The sequence below is a fragment of the Spodoptera frugiperda genome, chromosome 18 (genome assembly GCF_023101765.2).
Source record: "Spodoptera frugiperda isolate SF20-4 chromosome 18, AGI-APGP_CSIRO_Sfru_2.0, whole genome shotgun sequence".
In the NCBI taxonomy this organism is placed as follows: Eukaryota; Metazoa; Arthropoda; class Insecta; order Lepidoptera; family Noctuidae; genus Spodoptera; species Spodoptera frugiperda.
This window is the reverse complement of record NC_064229.1, coordinates 1,369,176-1,392,040: the sequence shown is the minus strand read 5'-3', so window position 1 is coordinate 1,392,040 and position 22,865 is coordinate 1,369,176. Positions and strand designations below refer to the sequence as shown.

The following is a 22,865-nucleotide window of genomic DNA, read 5'->3' as shown; positions in this document are numbered from 1 at the left end:
ATACACATAAAGCTAATCAAATAAAGCTTGTACAGACGCAGATCAACCAACACCAAACTTTAACACATATTCACACTTAATCTTAAAACTATAAGGTTCGAAATCCACTGATTAAATATAGTATACTTTGACCTGCAGTTTGACAACATTAGCGACAAACTTTTAATAGTACAAAAATACAAATAAGATGCCGTTACTTGGTCCGTTCCGTTGACATACCGGTATGAACGAACTTGTTCGCTGTTGGGCCATGAAACCGGCGGGTTTATGCACCAACGAGGTTTATTGACCTAGAGTCAATATGCAAGATAATTTAGAAGTCAAATCCGTATTGCTTTTGATAAACATGGAGACGTTTCAAAAGAATATTTTTTTGTGTTCCTTTAAAGAGGCGATGCTTTAAGCGAATTTTTTAAGCCAACCGTCAGACACCAGGATCAATTTCAGAAAAAAGCCCATAACAGTCCATTTCTGGGAAATAAATATCTTCTACATGAGAGGTTTTGCTAACATTTCCACACCTTAAGAGCAGTTGATTGGCAAACAATGAACGCTGCAGCCCGGACGCTGTCAAATGTGCTAGTATTGGGGTGCTTTTCCACCAGAGATGTGCTTGTAGCTATGCTACATCGGTGTTATAGCTAAACTGAAATTATGTGACTGTTTCCACTGATACTAAGCTATGTAGCTTTGTGAATAAAATGTGCTATGAAGATGCGCTGCCGTAAAGTAGCTGTGCGAGGAAGATGCGAAGCTCGAGTATATAATGTATAGATAGTCGCTCGAAAAGCAGGAGAAGGAACGGGGTGGTTTTTAGTCAGTAAGAGTCTGACACTCCTCTCGCCTCGCCCAGGGCGAGATAAGTAATTGGATGATTCCCCCCCCCCAAAATGTATAGATAGTAGGGAAGCCATCCATAGCACTCATCCATAGCACGCATCCATAACACGCATCCATAGCATGCATCTTTCCATATAAAAAAATTGCTTAGCTGAGTTCTTTTCCATCAGTGCTATATTATGCTATAGCCAAACATCACATCAACACATCCACAGCAACATAGCATAGCACATCTCTGGTGGAAAAGCACACTTATAATTAGTTCCTATGACACTGGTTCTTTTTAACCGACTTCCCAAAAAGAGTTCCCAAAAAATACCATTAATGTATTTTTTGCAAACTTACCCTTCTGTAATCGTTTTCTCAGTGGCTAAACGCAACAGATTACAGGACCCACTCGGATGCTTCTCACCGTATTATCAACGTCTTGTGCCCGATATTGGGTGATCACATAAATACGTACCTTGGTTAAGTGCCCAATGTTACTTCGGATGCCGTTATACTGATTACCCGATACATGTAAGGTAATATCCACCAATTTGCAAATACGGGAGCGATAAAAATGTTTTGGGGACATGATTTTTTTGGATTTTTATTTTAGTACTCCGTTTTTTGAGCTTTTGTGGTGATATTATAATATTGAATGCTCATTAGTACATTGCAGTAAGTTTGGTTTAATGGTTAGTAAGTGTTTCATTATTTTATTTCCACACTTTTATTAGGTCGACCTTTTTATGGAATGAGCCGGTAAACGAGCAGACGGATCACCTGATGATAAGCAATCGCCGCTGCCTATAAAAACCCTAAACACGAGAAGCGTTACAAATGCGTTGCCGGCTTCTGAGTGATCGGGGATATGAAAGAAAGGGGTAATTGGACTTCAGGTAACCTCATTTACACAACGAAATACAACGCAAGCGTTGTTTCACGTCGGTTTTCTGTGAGACCGTGGTATCACTCCGATCGAGCCGTCCCATTCGTGCCGAAGCACATATTCTTAATCATGAATTTATTTTTTGTTCTAAATTCTTCTCAATAATATCCGCGTGTTTTCTAGCCCCAACTATTTCATTGTCATAGCTAAGCATCAGCTATTTATAAGCATACCCACTGACATAGTTTACTATGCTGATTAACGTATGTATATGTCGCCTTTTGATATATTATGTGTTTATTTAATCTCCTTTTTTATAGTGAAAGTTTATACATTTAAATTATTTATTATAGTTTTGTTGAAGTCATTAAAACTGTAGTCTGCTTAAATATATACAGGTATTTTAAAGTGGTTGATCTGCTTAAATATTAAGTACAAGTGTGGGAGAGCCATACTTGGGCATCAATGGGCTGGCTCAACCGAAGTGATACCACGGCCTCACAGAAAACCGACGTGAAACAAACGTTGCGTTGCGTTGTGTTTTATTGTGTAAGTGAGGTTAACGGAGGCCCAATTATCCCCATCCCGATTCCCCAACAACCTTTAAATTCTAGACCTTCCTTCACTGAGGCTTCCATCACTCTCATTGTTAATAGACAAATATCTTCTATCTGAATTAATAATTAATGTCACAAAAATATACCATGAGGTTTATGTTTCTGGCGTCGGGGTAGAACACTTACGTAAGAAATACTATATTCACTTTTGGCCAAATCTAACCTCTATTTTGTAGTCATAACAATACTTACTCGGCTATCGACTCTAATCATTATTATTACTGATCCGGTGCTATGGACTATCTAGCAGGTTACCGGGGCACTGGTTTAAATAGCAGGAGTAGGAACGGGGTGGTTTTAATCAGTAAGAGTCTGACACTCCCTCTCGTCTCGCCCAAGGTGGGAGAAGATATTGGATCATTTTCCCCCCTAAATACGGGCGTTATTATTAGAATCTCTTATTTCAATAGATATCTTTATCAACAACTAAATATACTAAATAAGCACATCTTGTAAACATAAATTTATTTAAATGTATGCATTCTATAAATGCCGTACAATCTTAGATTCCCGATAGCTCTCTAAGGCTAAAACAGTAGTTTGGCCTTCAATAGGTAACTTGTAGATATATGAGGTGATAACCAAACTAGCTTTGGGCCCGGTTTCGTTCGGTAGTTATAGGCCTTCTTTATGTTGATTTCCTTAATTTTTCTTTTAAATTCTGGAGTTTTCGATAATTATGACATTTTTATTGCTTGTATACGTAAAGTGTCACTCGAGCTTCAACTAAATGACATTTACTACCAATAATACCAATTTCAATAACATATTATCTATCTGAAAGAAAAGAAAGAAAGAATGCTGCCACCCATGAACACACGAAACACCAGAGGCGTTACAAGTGCATTGCTGGCCTTTTGGGAGTTAGGAATTTAAGGGTTGTTGGGGAATCGGGGATTGGAAAAGGGGGTAATTGGCCCTCCGGTAACTTCACTCATACAATGAAACAAACCGCAAGCGTTGTTTGACGTCGTTGTTTTTCGTGGTTTTTTGTGCAGCATTTTCTTTGTATTACGTTTATTATTGATTTATTAACAGGCAATATTTTGTATTATTATAAATTCAACATCAGTTACAATGAAAACTTTGTATGTGACACTCAATAAAACAATATTATACATGACGGGAATCGAACCCACAATACAATGACATACAAAAAGATCTGATTACATAAAAACAGAAGTTATTATGTTACGATAGTCTATTGTTTCCATAATTCGCACTTATTATTGTAATACCAAATTAAATTTGCAGTTGTTTATGTCGCTAGTGTCTTTGCAGATTCAGTTTTATATTGTTATTTTGTATAGGTTAATTTTAGTTCCAATTTTCACCACCTGCATATGTAACTTGGTAGGTTTTTATCTAGCTGTTTTGTGTTGTGTATTTCCTTAAGAAATGCTTTCTGCATTCTTTTGTTGGTATTGTCTGTGAGAATGCATTTTGAATAAGTATATAACCACACAAGGCAAGAATGATCGCTAGTTGTCTCAGATTTGATTCTCAAATCGGTTTAAGTTTAAAGGTAACACAGCGAGAAAATGCCTAAAGAATTATAGCCGCCTATTTACGTTTTAGAAGGGATAGACAGAGATGCACATTACGTTAAAAAGCCCAGTAGCAATTTACCCGACCCGGGAATTGAACCCGAGCCCCTTATCCGGCAGACGCACTTGCGACCATTCGGCCAACGAGGTAGTCGACATCGAGGCAGCAGATGAAAAATTATAATTTTTATTATGGAAAATTTCTCCTTAAATGGAATTTATAACTTACCTAGTATAAAATAGGTATCATACTTAACACGTTAAGTATAAAAAAAACACGTTTACCGCCACGTCGGTCACTGGTGACCGATGCTTAGCGGAGGATTTGCCTTCAACAGTTTCCTTTCGGTAGTTAATACTTTAATATACTTTCCTTTACCTTTTCATTGGAACAGCCAAAACATTACTAACCAACGAACCAATTAGGTACTTATCTCCAATAAATTTTCAACCTAATAACTAACCACAATAAAGTTCACATTACCTAAAACAACACCAAAACAATTACCATTGAAAACTTTTTAAATATTATAATTCATACAAGACAACCCATTGAAATGATTCGGCGAAAGAATTGACTTGTGTCGAAGATTATTCAAATTAAATCGATGCATCATCGAGTCCCGTAATAAAACACAATAGAATTGCTTATGTATGTACTTACTTGATATGTACAGATAATCTAGTTACCTAGTAACCTATTGTATTGTATCTTCATCAACGGCAGTCAACTGGTAGACTATGAGCGTCCTCTACAGTTTTTATGGGTTGGTATTGTAATCTTCAAGTTCAAGTTTGTCTGAGAGCGCTGGTACTGCTATCTGGAATTAGATTCAAGAGTAAATCGCCTGGTCTCTGTCAAAAGTGAAACGAAAAAACCTCAATAACACTTTGCCTGATTTGGGAATCGAATCCCTTTATAGGCTAACGGTTAGCGCTTATGTCAGATGCAGAAATTCATAACTGTGTAATGGTGCTTTTCCGACAGAGATAATAATTGTTTTCAATCCAAAATTAATATCTATTCGATTGATATCGATTTTTGACATTAGTTGTACAAAGTTGTAATAAAATAAATCGGTTTGGATCTGGATCTAAAATCTAAAATTCCAAGGGAAAATTTCATATTTTGTAGGCACCTTAATCTACCATTCGGGGAAAATGAGCGTGGAGTTGCGTAGATAACCTTTATAATAAACTTTAGACATTATACCTACTTACATTACAATAAAATTAAGTACAGACCTACCAAATCTTTTATTGTTACAATTTAACGGTAGATATTAAAAACAAATCAAGAGAAAAGTTGTATGAAAGTATAATTCGAATCAAACCTTTGATTACTAAACTTATTTATTACTTAAAGTTATGACATGTGTAATAACTTACATGAATACCACCTTCATTAAATTTGTTACTTCTTGAATTATAATTCTGTAATACCAAATTTTATACTCTCATTGTTCTTAATTTTAAATATATTTATAAAAGACCTGCTTCTGTCAGCGACTTCACCCGCATTCCTATAATATTTTTTATTTAAAAAAAAAACGTTGCCCCACTCTAGGATTTTCTCCTACGTCGTGGGTCGTCGTCGTCGTTTACAAACATACAAGTTCACTTACACATGACACCTAGACCTGAAACAATAATTTGTGGATCAGACAAAGAGTTGTAATCCGTGTGGGAATCTGAAACCGCAACTACGTTACGGCGGCAGACGTTTGCCTAGCCACCGCGCCAACCATGCAGTCTTAATAAAAAATAGAAAATGAATTAAGATGTAAACTAAAATTCGTTTTATTCCTTAATGATCTTCACTTAATTTTTGCTTAACACTAGCACTGTGTCAGTTATCTAAAGTATTTTCTAATTAATTTTACATCTACCATTATACAATAGCACATACAAAAAAATACCCATTGAACGCAAAATGTAATACTAAATAGACAATATTTTTAACAAAGTGAAGTAATAAAGTGGAAAGTACTTACTTAGGTGTCCCCTTTTTGCCGTTATTCCAAGACACTTTTACGGTTTCACGGTGTAGACTGCAAACCGAAGTGAGCTCGACTACATACCGAAAGAGAAACCCAGCGTGAAACCACGCTTGTGTTGTGTTTCGCTATGCAAGAGGAGCTACCAGGGGCCTTAGTCTGCTAGTGTCAGAATGGTCAATCATTGATCAGTGCAAGAGGGACGGAGCTATACAACCTACATAGCTCCGACCTCAAGACCAGATGTTGTAAGTGTCCACAGACGGCGCCGATTGCGATAACATCAGGTGATCCATCTTCTTATATTCCGCCTAACCCGTAAAAACAGTGTTATTCCCTTACACAATCGGTCCATCTGCCTCGTTGAAAAACACAAAGGGTCTCGGGTTCGATTCCCTTGTATTACTGAGCTTTTTTCGGTATTTCGAATATTTTTCAGTAGTAGCACGGAGTCTAGAATTGTGTTCAGTATATGGCAACATATAACACAAATGGTGAAAAGTGGGTGTACATTGTATAGCGGCATTTCGTGCCGTAATGAGCACCTCTGCCTACCCCTTCGGGGATAAAAGGCGTGACGTTGCTACAATCAGTCCATCTTTTTATTAAGAAGGCCTATATACAACAATCTTAAAATGTAAACGAGAAACATTTCAAACAAGCTTCTTTGCCAAAACAAGATTACATACAACGGGTCACAAGTACTCGGCAATGAACTTGGGGCACATACATATGTGATCGCTATATGTCAAGGATTGTATACATATAGTATCAGTGCGTTGACCTCTAACAACGTGTAGCTCTCGCGTTAAATATTATGTAAGGGAAAGGCTAAAATTGGCTTTGGTTCAGTGTACATTATTGTGACTGGTGATAATGTGGTTTCGGATTCGAATTCGTTGTGAATAGTTTGGGTTTTTGATTTCAAAGTTCTTAATAATAGAATTCAGTTAGGGATTGTGTCTGGGTAGAAACTGGCCCCCTATTGCACGGGGTCTTAAGTGAAGAATGCAATATCTATATATTATGTAGTTATTCAGTCAATGTCACATTGAAATCTTTCTTAGGTTCATTGGTATGCTTAATAAACAAGGTAAAGAAAACAACTAAAATAAGATTTAAACATTTTTTTTTTTCATATTAACTTACAATTACACAGATTCAGTCGTTCAACAATTTTTGTAAATAAAAATTTGAGACATTCAGCCTAAACCTAAACTTAGTATTACGATCACAATTTACACACAACACTCGCACCAGTTTGACTTCACGCATTATTACCGAGACCCATGTTCATGGCATTTAATATGTCACCATTGTCCGCATCCACCTCCCAAGCGAACAATCCACCTAACTTATTGTTCCTCACATATTTAGCCTTCTCAATGGTCGATCTCGCGTCATCATACGTAATAAGGTCCCCAGTCTCCTTCCTGAACACGTATGGTGCCTGAGCCACCTTGTCATAATGGTACTCCCATTTGCCCTGAGCAATTTCATTGGCAATCTCCCTGTAGTCCACCACACCATCCTGCCAAGTTCCTTTAACGGGACCAGTCGCTACACCAGTGAAGGGATTGCCATCTTTGTAACCGTTGACTCCAGTCCAGCCTCGTCCATACATAGCAACACCAACGACAATCTTCTTGGGGCTTACACCTTGAGCCAACAGGAATTTGACACCGAAGTCAGTTGTGTAAGTCTCCTTGGGGTTCCACGCTGGGGCGTACAAACCAGCCTGGTGGCCAAGAGTGTCGTTAGACCAAGCGCCCTTGAAGTCATAACTCATCAAGAAGATGTGATCCATGTACTGCTGAGCTTCTTTGTAGTCCACAACCTGGATCTTGTCCCAACCGGAGCTGATAGCAGAAGTCAATTCGTACTTCTTACCAGTCTTAGCAGAAAGCTCGTTCAACATCTGTCTGAGTTCCTTCATCAGCTGGACGTAGATGTGACCGTCTTCAGGGGCACCGAGATCAGGGTTGGCTCCTTTACCACCAGGGAATTCCCAATCAATGTCAACACCATCGAAGAACTTCCAGGTTTCGAGGAAGTCCTTGACTGAAGCAACGAAGCGGTGTCTCTTCACTTCGTCAGTGAAGAAGAAGAACGGGTCAGCCAGGGTCCATCCACCAACAGAAGGCAAGATCTTCAGGTCTGGTCTCGCTTGTTTCAACATCATCAATTGGCCGAAGTTACCCTTGTAAGGCTCGTTCCAGGATGACAAACCCTTTTGAGGTTTCTGGAGAGCAGCCCAAGGATCGTGGATGGATACTTTGAAATCTTCCCTGCCGCTGCATGACCTCTGCAGAGCTTGGAAACTGCCTTCGATCTCCTTCAAACTGTCGTTGATGCCATCTCCACCACAGATTGGGATGAAACCGTACAGCAGATGAGTAAGATTGGGGATGGGCACACGGTCAACGGGGAACTTCCTTGGGTAGACACCCCATTCAACAAAGTAGGCGCCAACAACCTTTCCTGAAGTCTGCTTGAAGGGCTTGTTCCTTTCACCAATAGAATAGTCCAAAGGTGGGAGATGGCTTCCATCAGTATCGGCAACAACAATCTCGGTTGATTCACTGTAGCTGCATCCCGCAGAGTTGCAGAGTTCCACCTTCATTTGGTATCTACCACCCTTCTTAACTTTGAAAGTGGCTGAGGTGGCTGATCCGGATCCAGACCAGAACTCCTTGTCGTTGAGCAGTACCCTGGATTTTTCAGCTGGGTCACCAGACCAGACGTTCCACGTGACAGTAACATCGGCGGCATCTTTCTTTGTTACCAGCTGGTTGTAAGCTGTGGCGGCTTGGTTGACTTCGACGATGGCGAATGTTCTTTCACCCCATCCCAAGGACGGCTTGCCAGGAGGGCCGCACGCGACGACGGCGAGGAGCCCCGCGCCGATGACTAACGCCAACATCGGACGTCCCATAACCGGTTCTAAAAAAATAAATACGAAAAAGTTGGACACAAACTTCTCATTAAAGAGCCAACTCGGAACTGGAGTTGCATCTGAGTGGTATCTTTTATATATGGCTGGTATAGTAGGCCAACCGCTAACATGTTGGGCCCGCATTGTATCGGATGCCGATACCGCGGTGATTTTGTGATACGTAATAATAATCGTTAGCACACTTCTCTATCCCGGTCACGTTAGTGGGTCGGTCAAGGTGACCAATGTTTTTAATTGTTCGTCTTATTGTCTGTCCGCCCTTTATGACTCAACTAAAGGAAAATGTATCATCTTTTCATCTTGTACCGTTCTTTGTTACTGGAGTTTGGAAGGTGACATATTGAAAAAAACTTGATCCTATGCAATTATTAGTAGTTCTAATATAAGTCGATTAAACATTATTAACTACATATTTATAATATACTCATACTTGTAAAATGCAAATAAAAAGAGTACCTACAGCAGTACGTAATCTTTTTTTACTAACTCAAGTTTTTAAGTCAATCGACCAAGAAAATAGTTTGTAGTATTCAGTCATAGTCATAGAAAAACGCAATTACATTTTGCTTACATTATTTTACTGACGTTCTTTACTTCTAAAGTTTTTCGTGTTATACTAACATGAGTCTTCATCGCATTTCCCTATATAAAAATAGCACTAGATACGTATGAAATAATGTCATTGTTCCTCGAAGGTTGGTACTAGAAAACTCTTTAAAAAGCAATTACTTTTCTATAAGTCTTTTACTGGATACATGTCATCCCAATTTCGAAATAAACAAGAACATTCTAAACTACTAGGTATACAAGAAAAAAATATCTAAACAAATAAATATTCCAAGCAAAGTCTAGTACCACGCTAGTATAAAAATATGTTAATATTTTAAAAATCAGTGTCATTACCATTTCTTAATGACTCATTATGATTTGAGTCGTAGATTCTAAATCAAATTGCGTTTTAAATATATTAAAAGTAAGTATATTTCTGATTGGGATTCTATTTTTTATATGTTAGTTAAAAATATGGGCTGTGGACTAATTATTTTGGTCTTGTTTTATATTTTAATAACTAAAATTAATCTGGCCCTCTTTCTAACTTTGCATGGGTTATTACATTTTTCTATAACACTAAACCTTATACTAAAAAAAAGAAATAATCTAATCCAATTATGTAGAGTCGTTTAAAAGTTAAGAGCATAAATTAAAGTGATTTTGTTATAGAATATTGATTATCACTTTTAGTTCCTTAATTAATTACACAATGAGATTAATTATATGCTGTATACTGTGTATACTACAAAAAGACTAAGTAACAATTTAAAAGCAAAAAATGTAAATAGGAACCAAACCGTAGAGCATAGACCTCCCCTAATGACTTCGAAATATATTAAATAATCAAAACTCCATTTCTAATCAATATTTCAATTATAAAAAAGTTATTAATACCTAGTACTTCACATTATAATCGAATACATACCTAATACAAAGTAAGTTCAATTAAAATAAACACATTTCAGGTCAATCCCCTTTGCCGAAACCTGGAAGACAGGTTTTACTTTTATTAAAAAACGTAAGCGTATCCCTTGATTTTTAAGATTTTTAGATGTTTATTGATAATGAGATTTTTATTTACACAGTCCTTTTTTATATTACATACGTAACATCATGCCCTTTACTCCCAAAGAGGTAGGCAAAGGAACATATTTTTACCAATTGGGCGGGAGTCCCGTGCAACTAATGTATAAAGTATGATGAGTGTATATTTTTGATTTTGAAATATACATTTACAAAAACATTATTTACCAAAACGTTATGTGCTTTATAAGCATCCCTACTTAGGTACCCTATCGAAAACCTAGAAAATATATTTACTTATGCAAATTCAGACCTTATAACCTACAAAAAACAATATATAACCGCATAAACAACACGCCCCTTAAATAATTTGCCCGCATACGAAAACTGCATTCGGGCATCCAAAGTATTCGAAACTATTGCACTTAAACTGTCAATTTAATGTGTCAGTGTTATGATTCTAGAATTTAAAAAGATAAGGTGTGTAATAATTTTGTAATACAAGCTACACGACCTGGTTTCGCTCAGCTACTTGCATTTTAATAAAAGATTCTTCATCACTATGGTCATCACTAGCCTATTCTATGAGTGCTCATTGGTAAGCAAAGACCTCTTCTCACACAGAGAAAGGTTTGAGTATTAATTATCAAGTACGCTTGCTCAATGACGGGTTAGCGATTTGGAAGTCATAGTTAGAAATTATAAGTCCAGATTTCCTCTAAATTTCTAGATGTTTTTCGTCCCTCTGACGTTAGAAGTATCTAAATATATTAAAGGTTTTTTTCGATAAAATAGCAATAGAAATGCATGGATGAAAGAGAAAGGAGTTTGTAAGACAAAAAACAAGATCGATTAATTTTAATGTTAATTGAGGCTTTTGCCCTGCAGTGTGACGATCATGGCTGAAATCTAATCAATAAAAGTATTAGTATTAAGCCAACAATAACATTTAAGATAGACATTTCCATTCGAACAGACAGACGAAACGTGTTGCTTTCCTATATTACATGCAGCGATAAGTCTAAATAGCACAGTTATTGCAATAATTTGCATGAAAATGAACCTTATCTCGTGAAATAGAAGACTCAAACTCGACTGGCTTTTTAAGTCGGGCAAAGCATTATTAAGGTTTTAGAAATTCTAGATAGTTCTACATATTGTTTATAGTGTCCTAAATCTATGTTCTATATAATAGTAGATTTATGGCCTGTTTAAAGAAGAAATAATTACATTGGACTCATAACTAGTGAAAAATTGGTGAGTGGTGTTTTTTTTTGAAGGGGGAAAATCATCAAATGACTTTTCCCGGCTTGGGCGAGGCGAGAGGGAGTGTCAGACTCTTACTGACTAAAAACCACCCCGTTCGTACTCCTGCTTTTCGAGCCGGTGCCCCAGTAAATACGCTAGGCAGTCCGCAGCTCCGTCCTTTTTATTAGTACTGTCTACGTTGTATTAGTAAACTATTAAGATACAGATAAAGAAAATACAGCAATAATAATATTTATTATTATTTCCTTATGACTAATAATAATAAGACCATGTCCCACATGCGTCACTGCGGTTGATAACGAAATGAATAGAAAATTTTGACCTGATTTAATAAATGACTAAGTTAGTGTTTTTATAATTTATTAAATGTATTAATTTTATTCGCATTAATAAAAGTATTTTGTGGTCAAATACAATTGAGTTTTTAATAAATAAAAATACAATACTTTTTATATTAAAAGGGAAAACGTATTCAATTTTTCAATTGTTTTAATGATTAATGAAAACTAACTCATCCAATACTTTAATACCTTTTTGTATTATAGTGATACAACAGACTTTTTTATAATGTGTGATAGACATATACAACTAGATAGAAATAAAATAATTAGAGCATTATGTAGGTAACACGGGATAATGGAAAATGCATATTGACAGTTTTTAACAAAAATCTAGAATCTAAAATCGATTATAATTGTTTTTTTTTTAGAGTAACGATGGTAGTTTTTCTCGTTCGAAGCTACACTTTGGAACAAGCACCTAGCTTCATTGACAAACAGACTGACGGACAATTCAATTTGACGTTTCAAAAGTGCCTAATTAAGGATTAATTTAAATATATGCCTTGACTTTGACTTCAGTTGTAAGTCTCGGTTGTTGTCTCTTTGATAGTTGTGGTATATTATAGATTATAATATAAAATATTATTGCAATTAATAAACAGTTAAAAACTAGTTCACATCTCTAAAGGTCACACTATCACAATCATCACCAAACATTATTAGAACTCACAAATAAAAAAAAATCTACCCCACTAAACCAGATCCATACAAAACAATACCTACAACAAAAAAATTAAATTAACAAAAAAAAACTGTGACATTTTTTTCGCTGGCAACATTAGCATACAATGCGAGACTGTGATAATCTGTGGTCGTATTTCGAGGTCGTTGACCCTGTAAAAGGTTCGATGTGACCAGTGTGTGAGTGCAAGGCTAATTCTGATCTTCGCATGCAGAGTGAATGCTTTCGCATGCTGTGCTGTTGCATAAGATATATCTTTGTTCACCGTGATTTGAATTTTCAAGTAAAGAACAATGTCAATGCCTTTTTGCTATATAGAAAACAAGTGAGCATGGAAAAATACCTATGTATAATGGAATATTTGTAACTTCAAAAGAGCTAGTTTTGGGACTAGCCCGCCACATCCTCCCATACCGCTGCAACTCCTGTAAGCCAGGATCTACAGTAGATACTACCATGAAAACACCGGAACACTGAAGTCCAGCGCGTCTCAAGGACATGAATGACTGTCTTGAATCCCGTAACGAAATAAATCAGAAGGTATTGTTAGAGGAGAAGAAAAAGATCTCCGAGAGAGGTAAACATATTATTACATGGATCTTACAATACATAGTGAAATGTGCCTCTGCCTACCCCTTCAGGGATAAAGCCGTGACGAAAAAGAACCTCAGAAAAGCTAAAGGCACACTAGCATACAGACAGTTAGCATTCTCCTGAGTCGGTTATTAAACAAACAAATTCACATACACATCACACCCAGACCTAAAACAACAAATAGAAACACAAAGAGTTGTTCCGTGCGGATATCGAACTTGTGACATTGCATAGCAGCCTAGGGTAGATGACTAATTTTAATTTTAATGTCCGTCTTGTAGATTATTTAAAAACATTAGACACGTATTTTTTATTTTCTCTCGGAAACAAATACTTTCGAAGATATATTGATTTTAAATATCGGATAACGTCACTTCTAGGTGCGTTTTATACGTTAGAAATGATAACAGTAGTATTTGCTCCCACGCTTGATTCGTTTTATGTAAGTATTGTTATCAATATGACAAAATAAAAAAAATACGTGTCTAATATTTTTTCATTATCTGACTGATGACAAAATAGATTTTAAAATTTGAAGATGATTTTTTTTCGGCATGGAATAGGAGACAAATGAGTAAAGGGATTCGCTTATGTGCCAATTATTGGCTTCGAATCCCTTTACATAGTACCACCCATGAACACCTACAACAAGAGAAGACAGACAAAATACACTAGTGTCCTTTTTCAAGGACAGAGGTAAAGAGGTATGTCAGTGTTATTGCCATTCGGGTACCACGTGAGTAACACAATAATCAAAAATACAATAATACAAGTGTTTCCTTAAATGCACTCATTTAAGGAAATTGGGTTAAAATCACAGAAATGGGGTATTTGAAAAATATGTTAGGTATATTAATAATATCCCATTTGTGTTTACCAGAAGCAAATTAGGTAGTAGTGTACACAATAACAACATACCACTTTCCTTCTCCCCCTTTGTTATTTGTGAACAAAACAAGCGAAAATTGGGTATTTTTGTTTAATATATCAATCATTTCAATGACAAAATGGTGTCCTGTTATGTTGATTTTTGCGGTTAGTTCAGTGACTGGGGATAGGATGCTGTTTTTGTATGTATTTAAAAAAAAACATTGCCCCTCACTTGGATTTTCTCCTGTGTCGTGCGTTTAAAAACATACAAGTTCACATGCACATGACGCCCAGACCCGAAACAACAATTTGTGGATCACACAAAGAGTTGCTCCGTGCTGAAATCAAACACACTACACGTTGCGCGGCAGCCGGTTGCCCAGCCAGCTTTGTGTGATTTACAAATGTTTTGGGTTCTCGAAAAGAATAACCTATGGAGTTTCTTGCTCAGACTTCTCCATGGAAATCTATACTTTGGAATGAGCAAATAACTTCACTAGAGGACTGACTGACAGACAAACATTTTTAATATTATTATATTTGCTTTGACGTTCAAAAGTGCCTTTCTGGTCTATTTGAAATAAATAATTTTGACTTTGACATTGACTAAGTCTGTTTCGACCCAATTTCTTTCGAAGTAAAATTGCCAATCCACGGTATATGTGAGTGAAAATATTCATTTGAACGATACCCACATGAAAAAAGTCCAATCAAGAACAACGTAACAAGAATTGAAACGACAGAGTAGAAGAAATGATCTAGGACCTTAGGACCTATAGACCAACAATCATCACATTAGCTATTATCGATAAACGTTTTCATTAAAATACCACAAAACTAAACACTAAACTAGATTGACTAGACTATCAAACTAAAGTTGTTTATTTAAAAACATATTAAAAACACATAAATAAATTTAATCTAGAAACAACTTTCCATTTTAAAAGCTATCTAGTTGTTGATTACCATGAAACACTAATAAATAAAATTATAATTTCTTTTTTATTTATTTATAAATTCTATGGTCTATTTCTTAAGAATTAAGCCATTTTGAACTACTTTCCATTTAATGATGTGTGAAATGAAATGAATAGGTTTATTTTTAGTTTTTATACCATAATCATTTTTTGTAACATACTCAAAAATATGGTGCGCATTTAACTTAATGTAACACATAAAGTTTTCTCCATTCTTCTTTAATTATAAATCATCAAACCGCATCAAAATCGGTTCAGCCAAACGCGAGATAATCGCGCACAAACACACACATACATACATATAAGTCAAACTGAGAACCTCCTTTTTTTGAAGTCAGTTAAAGACGATGTTGAGAAAAATCATAATTTTATAACCAATAATCTAGATTTTGTATATTTTTACATATTTATAGTACAAAACAAAGCACAATTAGAAATCTAAAACACGGATACCAGCAGTGTGTTAGTGGTACATTAATAATTCCAGCTGTAAATGGAATGTAGCGGCAGGATTAAGTCTGCTAACCTTTACACTGCGAAATGTAAGCAATGCATTGTTTTCCACATTAGTTGTTTCCTAGGGCTGCGAACTAACGAACTAAGTCGTAAATAACAATATGCTTAAGTTCAATATGAGTAGATTTCAATAATTTACAAATCATATAAATAGAGTGTTCTCTTAAAATCAATGTACCCTGTGTTCACAAAATTAATGATTTTGAATTAGTGCTTAATTTAAGACACATGTTATAAAATACTTTTAATAGGCCACTGATCCGGTGCTGCGGACTACCTAGCGGGTTTACCGAGGCTCCAAGTAGGAACGGGGTGGTTTTTAGTCAGTAAGAGTCTGACTCTCGCCTCGCCCAAGGCGGGAGAAGGCATTGGATGATTTTCCCCCTTAAAAAAACTTAGGCCACTCCTATACACCCTCACATCTAAACATTGCCAGCCATAATATTTACACGCGAGTGTATTGCCCTAAGACAAAAATAACCCACCCATAAAAGATTTAATGCCAATCCAAAAATAAATTTCAAGTATGGCAACCCTAATTATTTGGAGCCGAGTTAGAGATTACAATTTGTATTCAAGAATTTACGTGCATTTTAAGGATTATTTATGGCGCGTCACTAACCTTTGAATAAGTGCGCATGCGCCGATATTATGTTAATTCCTAATCTCTTTAGTTTTATATTATGTATTACATGTACTGGGTGGAAGATTTATTAAATTATGTGATAAAATAATTAAATACACGCTGTGTATTGTATGGTTCAAACTAAATTTCTTTTATTTTTTATTTGGTATGTAGTTGTTTGGTTTATGTGTACTTGTGTCATTTATTTATGAATTATATAAATTTTATGAAACATAATGTATTAGGGAGGTACAATCACGCGTAAAATTAAATTATAATAACTGAAGAATGTGTTTGTTTAAATGTGATAGTCTTGGAAAAACAGTTTTGGTTGGTACTGGAATCAATGGATATGGAAAGATCTGGAAGTCTATTTAATGGGACAAGCCCGCCACAACCTCCCATACCGCTGCAACTCCTGTAAGCCAGGATCTACAGTAGATACAACCATGAAAACACCGGAACATTGAAGTCCGGCGCGTCCCAGGGACATGAATGACTGTCTTGGATCCCGCAACGAAATAAATCAGAAGATATTATTAGAGGAGAAGAAAAGAAGATCTGGAAGTCTATGTACAGCTGACAGCAGTGGATGTATTGATTGATCATGATGATGATGATAGTTGGACTTGATTAGCTAGCTCTCTCAAACCTCTAGCTACCCCCTTTCTGATGGGCCGGGACTCCGGCTCGAAAAGCAGGAGTAGGAACGGGGTGGTTATTAGTCAGTAAGAGTCTGACACTCCCTCTCGCCTCGCCCAAAGCGAGAGAAACCATTGGATGATTTTCCACCCTTAAAAAAAACTACCCCCTTTTTGGAACAAAAGGCGAAACTATATGACTAACATAAACCGGAACACTATATTTATCCGACTCGGGAACGAGAAAATATTGTGTGTGCACAACTACACATGAAGTCATACAAGACCAGTTTATCATGACCTCGCTTCGTATGATCTTTCCACACAACCAACGGTCAGGTTATACTGGTTTGTATAGCTTGATGTGAAGTCTACAAATAAACTTTTTATTTTACAAAATGTTAGATATTGTTGGGACTTATTTATGTCGTTGTGTTCCCAGCATTTTTGTTGTTCTACGTAGATACTAAAAGTCGCTACAATGTATTTTGTACTTTATGCTAGATTTAAATAAGTTTGAATTTTATTTTTGTTAGTTTTTTTTATGTATTCAAGTAAGTTAGACTGCGACCAACTACCGAAGCATCTTATAAACTTTCGGTGATCTGAGGGCGTAGTAGGTACGAGTTTGTATTACGTTTAACAAGATCGAAACGAGAGTCTGATCGGCACATTAATTAGTTGATTAATTCGCGCCGGCGAAGGAATTATCTTATTAAAATTATAAATGCGGTTGGAAAGTTTGTGAGTTTTTTTTTTATTCGACAAGAACTAATGCTTGACTACATCCCACCTGATGGTAAGTAGTGATGTAATCGTTGATGGTGAGGCGCACTAGTTTCTTAAGAGCCTATGAGTTAGAGTTTATGTGTTTGTGTGTATGTTTGTTAACGATATTTAATTTAGAACAGGGGTAAACTATGGTCCGGTATAACACTTAAGATACTTTTTATCCCACGGGAAAGCGGGCGAAGCCGCTGACAGAAGCTAGTATTATACAAATGTAGTACATAATTATATGAAGTGTATATCAACGTACCTTTTATTTATTTACCTCTCTTTGTATTAAAACTTTCATTTTACATTCACCAACACTGATATTTATAACACTGCAATATTTATTTTATAGTAAAAAAATATATTGAATAAAAATATCCAATAAATAATTTCGTAATCGAATCTAAGACCCTACACTCACCAATCACTTCCGTATGACAAATGGTTCACAGAAAAATATTTCTCTCATGACGTTATAATGACTTAATACATTTTACTGATAAAATGTGAATCAATTTCAATGATAAGAAACCAGAATATTGGAAAATGATAAAAATTGCATTTAAATTGAACAACCTATTAGTCAACATTACGTTATCATAATAATGTAAAAACAGTATATTCAGTTTATTTACGTTACATTAAACATATATAAAAGAAATGTATATAAGATGTTCTAAACGTATCTGCCACGGCTTTAATGGCAGGTAGTGTTGTGTTTGAAGTTTACAATAGTGAAGAATTTTCGTACCCCGGACCAGTTTATTCAATTTAAAAAAATAGAGAAGTAAACATTGAGTACTGCATAGAGTGATTCACAAATACGCATGATGCATCGCTTCGTCAATAAAAACGATTGATAGCAATTGTTTTCATTGACGAAACGCCATAACAAACGCATACATAGACTTTGAATTAAAAAAAAATACTCATAATCAATGATCTTCAAACACAACACTATCTCCCATTAAAGCCGTGGCAAATACATTAAGAACACCTTATATACTTATAAACACACAAACAGAAAAAAATCTTAATACATTACGTTCTTTATTTCACAGAAGAGTAAATAGTGCAAAATGCATACATAAATAATTATGCATCTTGTACCATGCATAAATACGTTATTTATTTATTTTATACTTGGGTCAAAGAAACCCCTTTTTTTATTAGGGGGTCAAATCATCCAATGACTTTCCCGCCTTGGACGAGGCGGAAGGGAGTGTCAGATTCTTACTGACTAAAAACTACCCCGTTCCTACTCCTGCTTTTCGAGCCGGAGCCCCGGAAAACCCGCTAAGTGGACTACTTAGCAGCTCCGGATCAAAATTACCCCTAGGATCAAAGAAACCTGATCTTACCATATTAATGGTCACAGATCATCTAAAATTATTCAATTCGAACCAGTAATTTCAGATATTAGCGCGTTCAAACAAACAAACAAACTCTTCAGCTTTATATACTAAGTATAGTATATAGATTAACAATCGTGGCTAATAAATACTTAGTTAACGGCTTTAACTGGCAGTTACTATCTAAACGTGCTAAGATACAAAGATTTATCAATTAAACTTTTCAACTCCTAACCTGTAAAACAATAGAAGATAATATTACGCCTTTTTAACCGACTTCAAAAAGAAGGAGGTTCTGTGTTTGGTTTGTATGTATGTATGTATGTATGTATGTTTGTGCGCGATTATCTCACGATTGACCGAACCGATTTTGATGTGGTTTTCAGAAAAGTGTTTGTTACATTTAAGAGCAGGTTTTAGTATATTAACTGACTTCAAAAAGAGGAGGTTGAAGTTGATTTTTTTAATCGCAGTTTACTGAAACTTATTTCACTTCAAGAGACAAGCAGTAGTGTCTTTACAGGATACTCAATTTTAGATTTTTTTTATCTAAATCTGTTTCTAATGTAGCTTAGCTAGAAAACACGGGACTCTAGTTTAGATTTTTTTTTAATGAAAATCACCGTATTGTTTTTTCAACTTAAGAATTGAAATCGACACCTTCTGTTTTTAAGTTATCTTAATTATTCTTACTCATTCTAAAAACACTGAAATAAGTATTTAAAAATAAACTAAAATAAATATAACAAAACATACAAATAACGCAACGTGAAATGGATTTATTAACAAAACCGTATTTTTAAATTTTAATTAGCACTCTGTATGTAAACAAACAAAATTTTGAGGTCAATGGCCATATTTATCAGACATCTTATAATGCACTTGGACAAACATACTAACAAAACCGTAAAAACCTACTATAGAGTCTTAACTTCAACAGAATAAGGTTCAAAATCGCATAGCAATTTAGTTAAAAGTATACACAAAGGAGTATCCATGCTCTCGATTTGCGAAGGGACACGTAACGGTACAAAATAACGGTTAAAACAATAAACGAAGTTCCAATTTTGAATCCTGCTTCGGAACAATTCGGATGGCGATCTCGCCCGATTCGAAACGACTGCGCCAAGATTGGTATTGTAGACAAAGATTTTATTTCAAATTCGAATTTAGAAAGAAACAATTTTAAAAATGTTGTTTTACCTTTGATTGGTAGATTCTTTTATAAAAAACACTATATTTTTAATAAAAAAAATAATACTACATCAATAAAATACACTGTTGAAGCAACTAAAATTAATTTATAATCGTAATAACAATAATCAGATTCTAGATAAAACGATATCTCGCTATCGATACCGTTCGGCTAACCTCGTGTGTCTTCGGTCAAGTTCGGCACGCATTGTTTCACATTCAAAATAAGTAGGTATTGAATCATAAAGGGGCAACACTTTCTTTGTGAAATTCTTTGTTTTTAAATGGCGAAGAAAGTGAAAATAAATATTTCTAAATGTTTTGTGTGCATAACAATAAGTAATAGACTACTTATTTGGTCTGTTTATGTTACAAAATAGTAGTAAATATTGTTATTTTTGCTTCTAATTATAAGGAACTATACTTTGGAATGAATAATTTCACTAAAGGACGGACAAACGGACATTTTTAACGTTTAAAAGTGTCTTCTAAATCCTTAATTAATCCAAATAATAAGGTAAAAACACCAATTACCAGTAAAAAGAACTCCGAAAAAAAAATTTGCAATTTTCGGAAAAAATCCACAGCTTCGTAATTTTCACACACTTTTTAAATACACTTTTATTGTATTTCACGTGTGTTGGACTATGTTTGACTGTGTATCGGCACAGCTGCGCCGGCGCACGCCCTCCCGATACTAATGCTAGTACACAATAGTATTGTCCAGGAAAGCACTGCAAGGGCTCGATTAGTATTGCAAACGCGATTCGATGCCCGTCGTATGCATTGTACGTACTTCACTGTTCGTCACACGAATTGTGGCTACATGTTTCGGGTTTGTAATATATATACACAAAATACTTTGGATATATTGTTCATTAGGAAAAGGAAAATGTATTTTAAGTTCCTGTTTTGTCACAGAACTGCCTAATTTCCTTATATTGGGTAAATTCTAATCCAATTAGGTACTGTTATTGTAATAATTGGATTTCCAAACTTCAAATGTTTATGGGTTAACCGTCTTTAGTCCAACTACTTTTTTCCTCCTCTCATCCTCTGCTCCTTTAAGCCACGGAATACTACTATTCCATGCTTCACATGGATCCAACTTCGTGGCCCCCATGGGCATGTCACAGCCCCTATTCAAAAATTGTAACCGGTAAAATCTTACTTGCACGGTCTATTTGATCTCGAAAAGCAGGAGTAAGAAAGGGGTGGGTTTTAGTCATTAAGAGTCTAACACTCCCTCTCGCCTCACCCAAGGCGAGAGAAGTCATTAGATGATTTCCTCCCCTAAAAAAACGGTCTATTGAGACATAAATTTGAAATAGAGAGCGTAGAGCTCAAAATTTTTCTTGAAGGTTTTTGCCCTACAACTCCGCTCCTTGCGTTAAATTTTCGTACAGCAGTCTTTTTATAAATAAAACCAAAAAAAATAGGTTTTTTAAGGAGACAAAATCATCCAATTACTTCTCCGCCTTGGGCGGGGCGAGACGGAATGTCAGACTACTATTGACTAAAAACCACCCGAGCCGAAGCTTCGATAACCCGCTAGGCAGTTTGCAGCTCCGAAAAAGAAGTAGGTGTAGAAAAAGGTTTGATAACCATCAGCATATTCCTTAAACATATCAACAAAGAAGATATTAAACGCAATGTTTGAATGACTGATGACCTTCAAGTATCCTTCAAGGATAATTAAAGATTAAGGATAGTCCAAAACAGTGATCCAGTCAAAACTTTCATGAAGATATACATTACAACTATTACATTCGGACTATATATTAGACCTATGTTGTCTGATAAGCCATTAACATTTGTAAACAGAGACAAAAGTGCCTTTTAAAGTTCAGCTAGGTGATGCAGTAATTGTCAATTCGAAACATTCGAAATGAGCTCAATCGCGGTCCGCCATGTTATTGGTTGTGAGAATAATCTCGACCAATGACGGGCGAGAATGCGATCGATCTCAATCCCTTCAGCAACCGTTAGTCGTTGCCACTTTCGCATCACACTAATATTATAAATATGACAGTTTGTTTGTTTGTTCGTCAATAATGCTGAAACTACTGAACGAATTTTGATGACATTTGCTATACAGATAAAGCTGAACTTAGGTAATAGGACCCACGGGATGTTAACCCACGGGAATGCAGGCAAAGCCGCTGGCAGATACTAGTTTATAATATTAATAAAATAACCAACAAAAATTGCTTGTGCTCTCATTACGATCTCGTTAAACGTAAAGCAAACTCGTACTAAGAGTACTTACTAGTTATGTTCCCAAATAGCGGTTATCTTTCTAAAAAAATGAATCAAAATATGTGTCAGTTAAACTAACTGAAACCAATTCGTCAGTCGTAAAACAAGTTGCAAGCAAAACAAACCGTTTGACAAACCACATATATATTTATTTATTTTAATAAAAAACAGAATAGGTAACAGTTTCATAATTTCATTCGTTCCAAGTGAACGGGTTCACGCGATCACTACGTAATGTTCATTCTTTCATACAATGATTTTAATAGATGTTCATATACGAGTATCTACACATGAAGTTATACAAAACCAGTATATCTTGGTCTTGCTTTGTACGATCTTTCCCAACATTCAGGGGTCAGCTT

At 35.6% G+C, this 22,865-nt stretch overlaps 1 protein-coding gene across 3 annotated transcripts; it reads right to left on the bottom strand.

Annotated features, from left to right (window-relative positions):
• Nucleotides 1-6,987: 6,987 nt before the first annotated feature.
• On the bottom strand, nucleotides 6,988-21,067 carry LOC118282002 (chitinase A). 3 transcript variants are annotated; one of them, XM_035602860.2, is made up of 2 exons: nucleotides 20,779-21,067; nucleotides 6,988-8,818 (listed from the first exon to the last, which is right to left on the bottom strand). In XM_035602860.2, exon 2 carries the CDS (start codon nucleotides 8,808-8,810, stop codon nucleotides 7,143-7,145), a length of 1,668 nt encoding a protein of 555 aa, XP_035458753.2. In that variant the 5' UTR covers nucleotides 8,811-8,818; nucleotides 20,779-21,067; the 3' UTR covers nucleotides 6,988-7,142. The 3 variants fall into 3 exon arrangements, with proteins under 3 accessions (XP_035458753.2, XP_035458754.2, XP_035458755.2); XM_035602861.2 differs by lacking the exon at nucleotides 20,779-21,067 and adding an exon at nucleotides 20,254-20,272; XM_035602862.2 differs by lacking the exon at nucleotides 20,779-21,067 and adding an exon at nucleotides 17,961-18,020.
• Nucleotides 21,068-22,865: the final 1,798 nt, after the last annotated feature.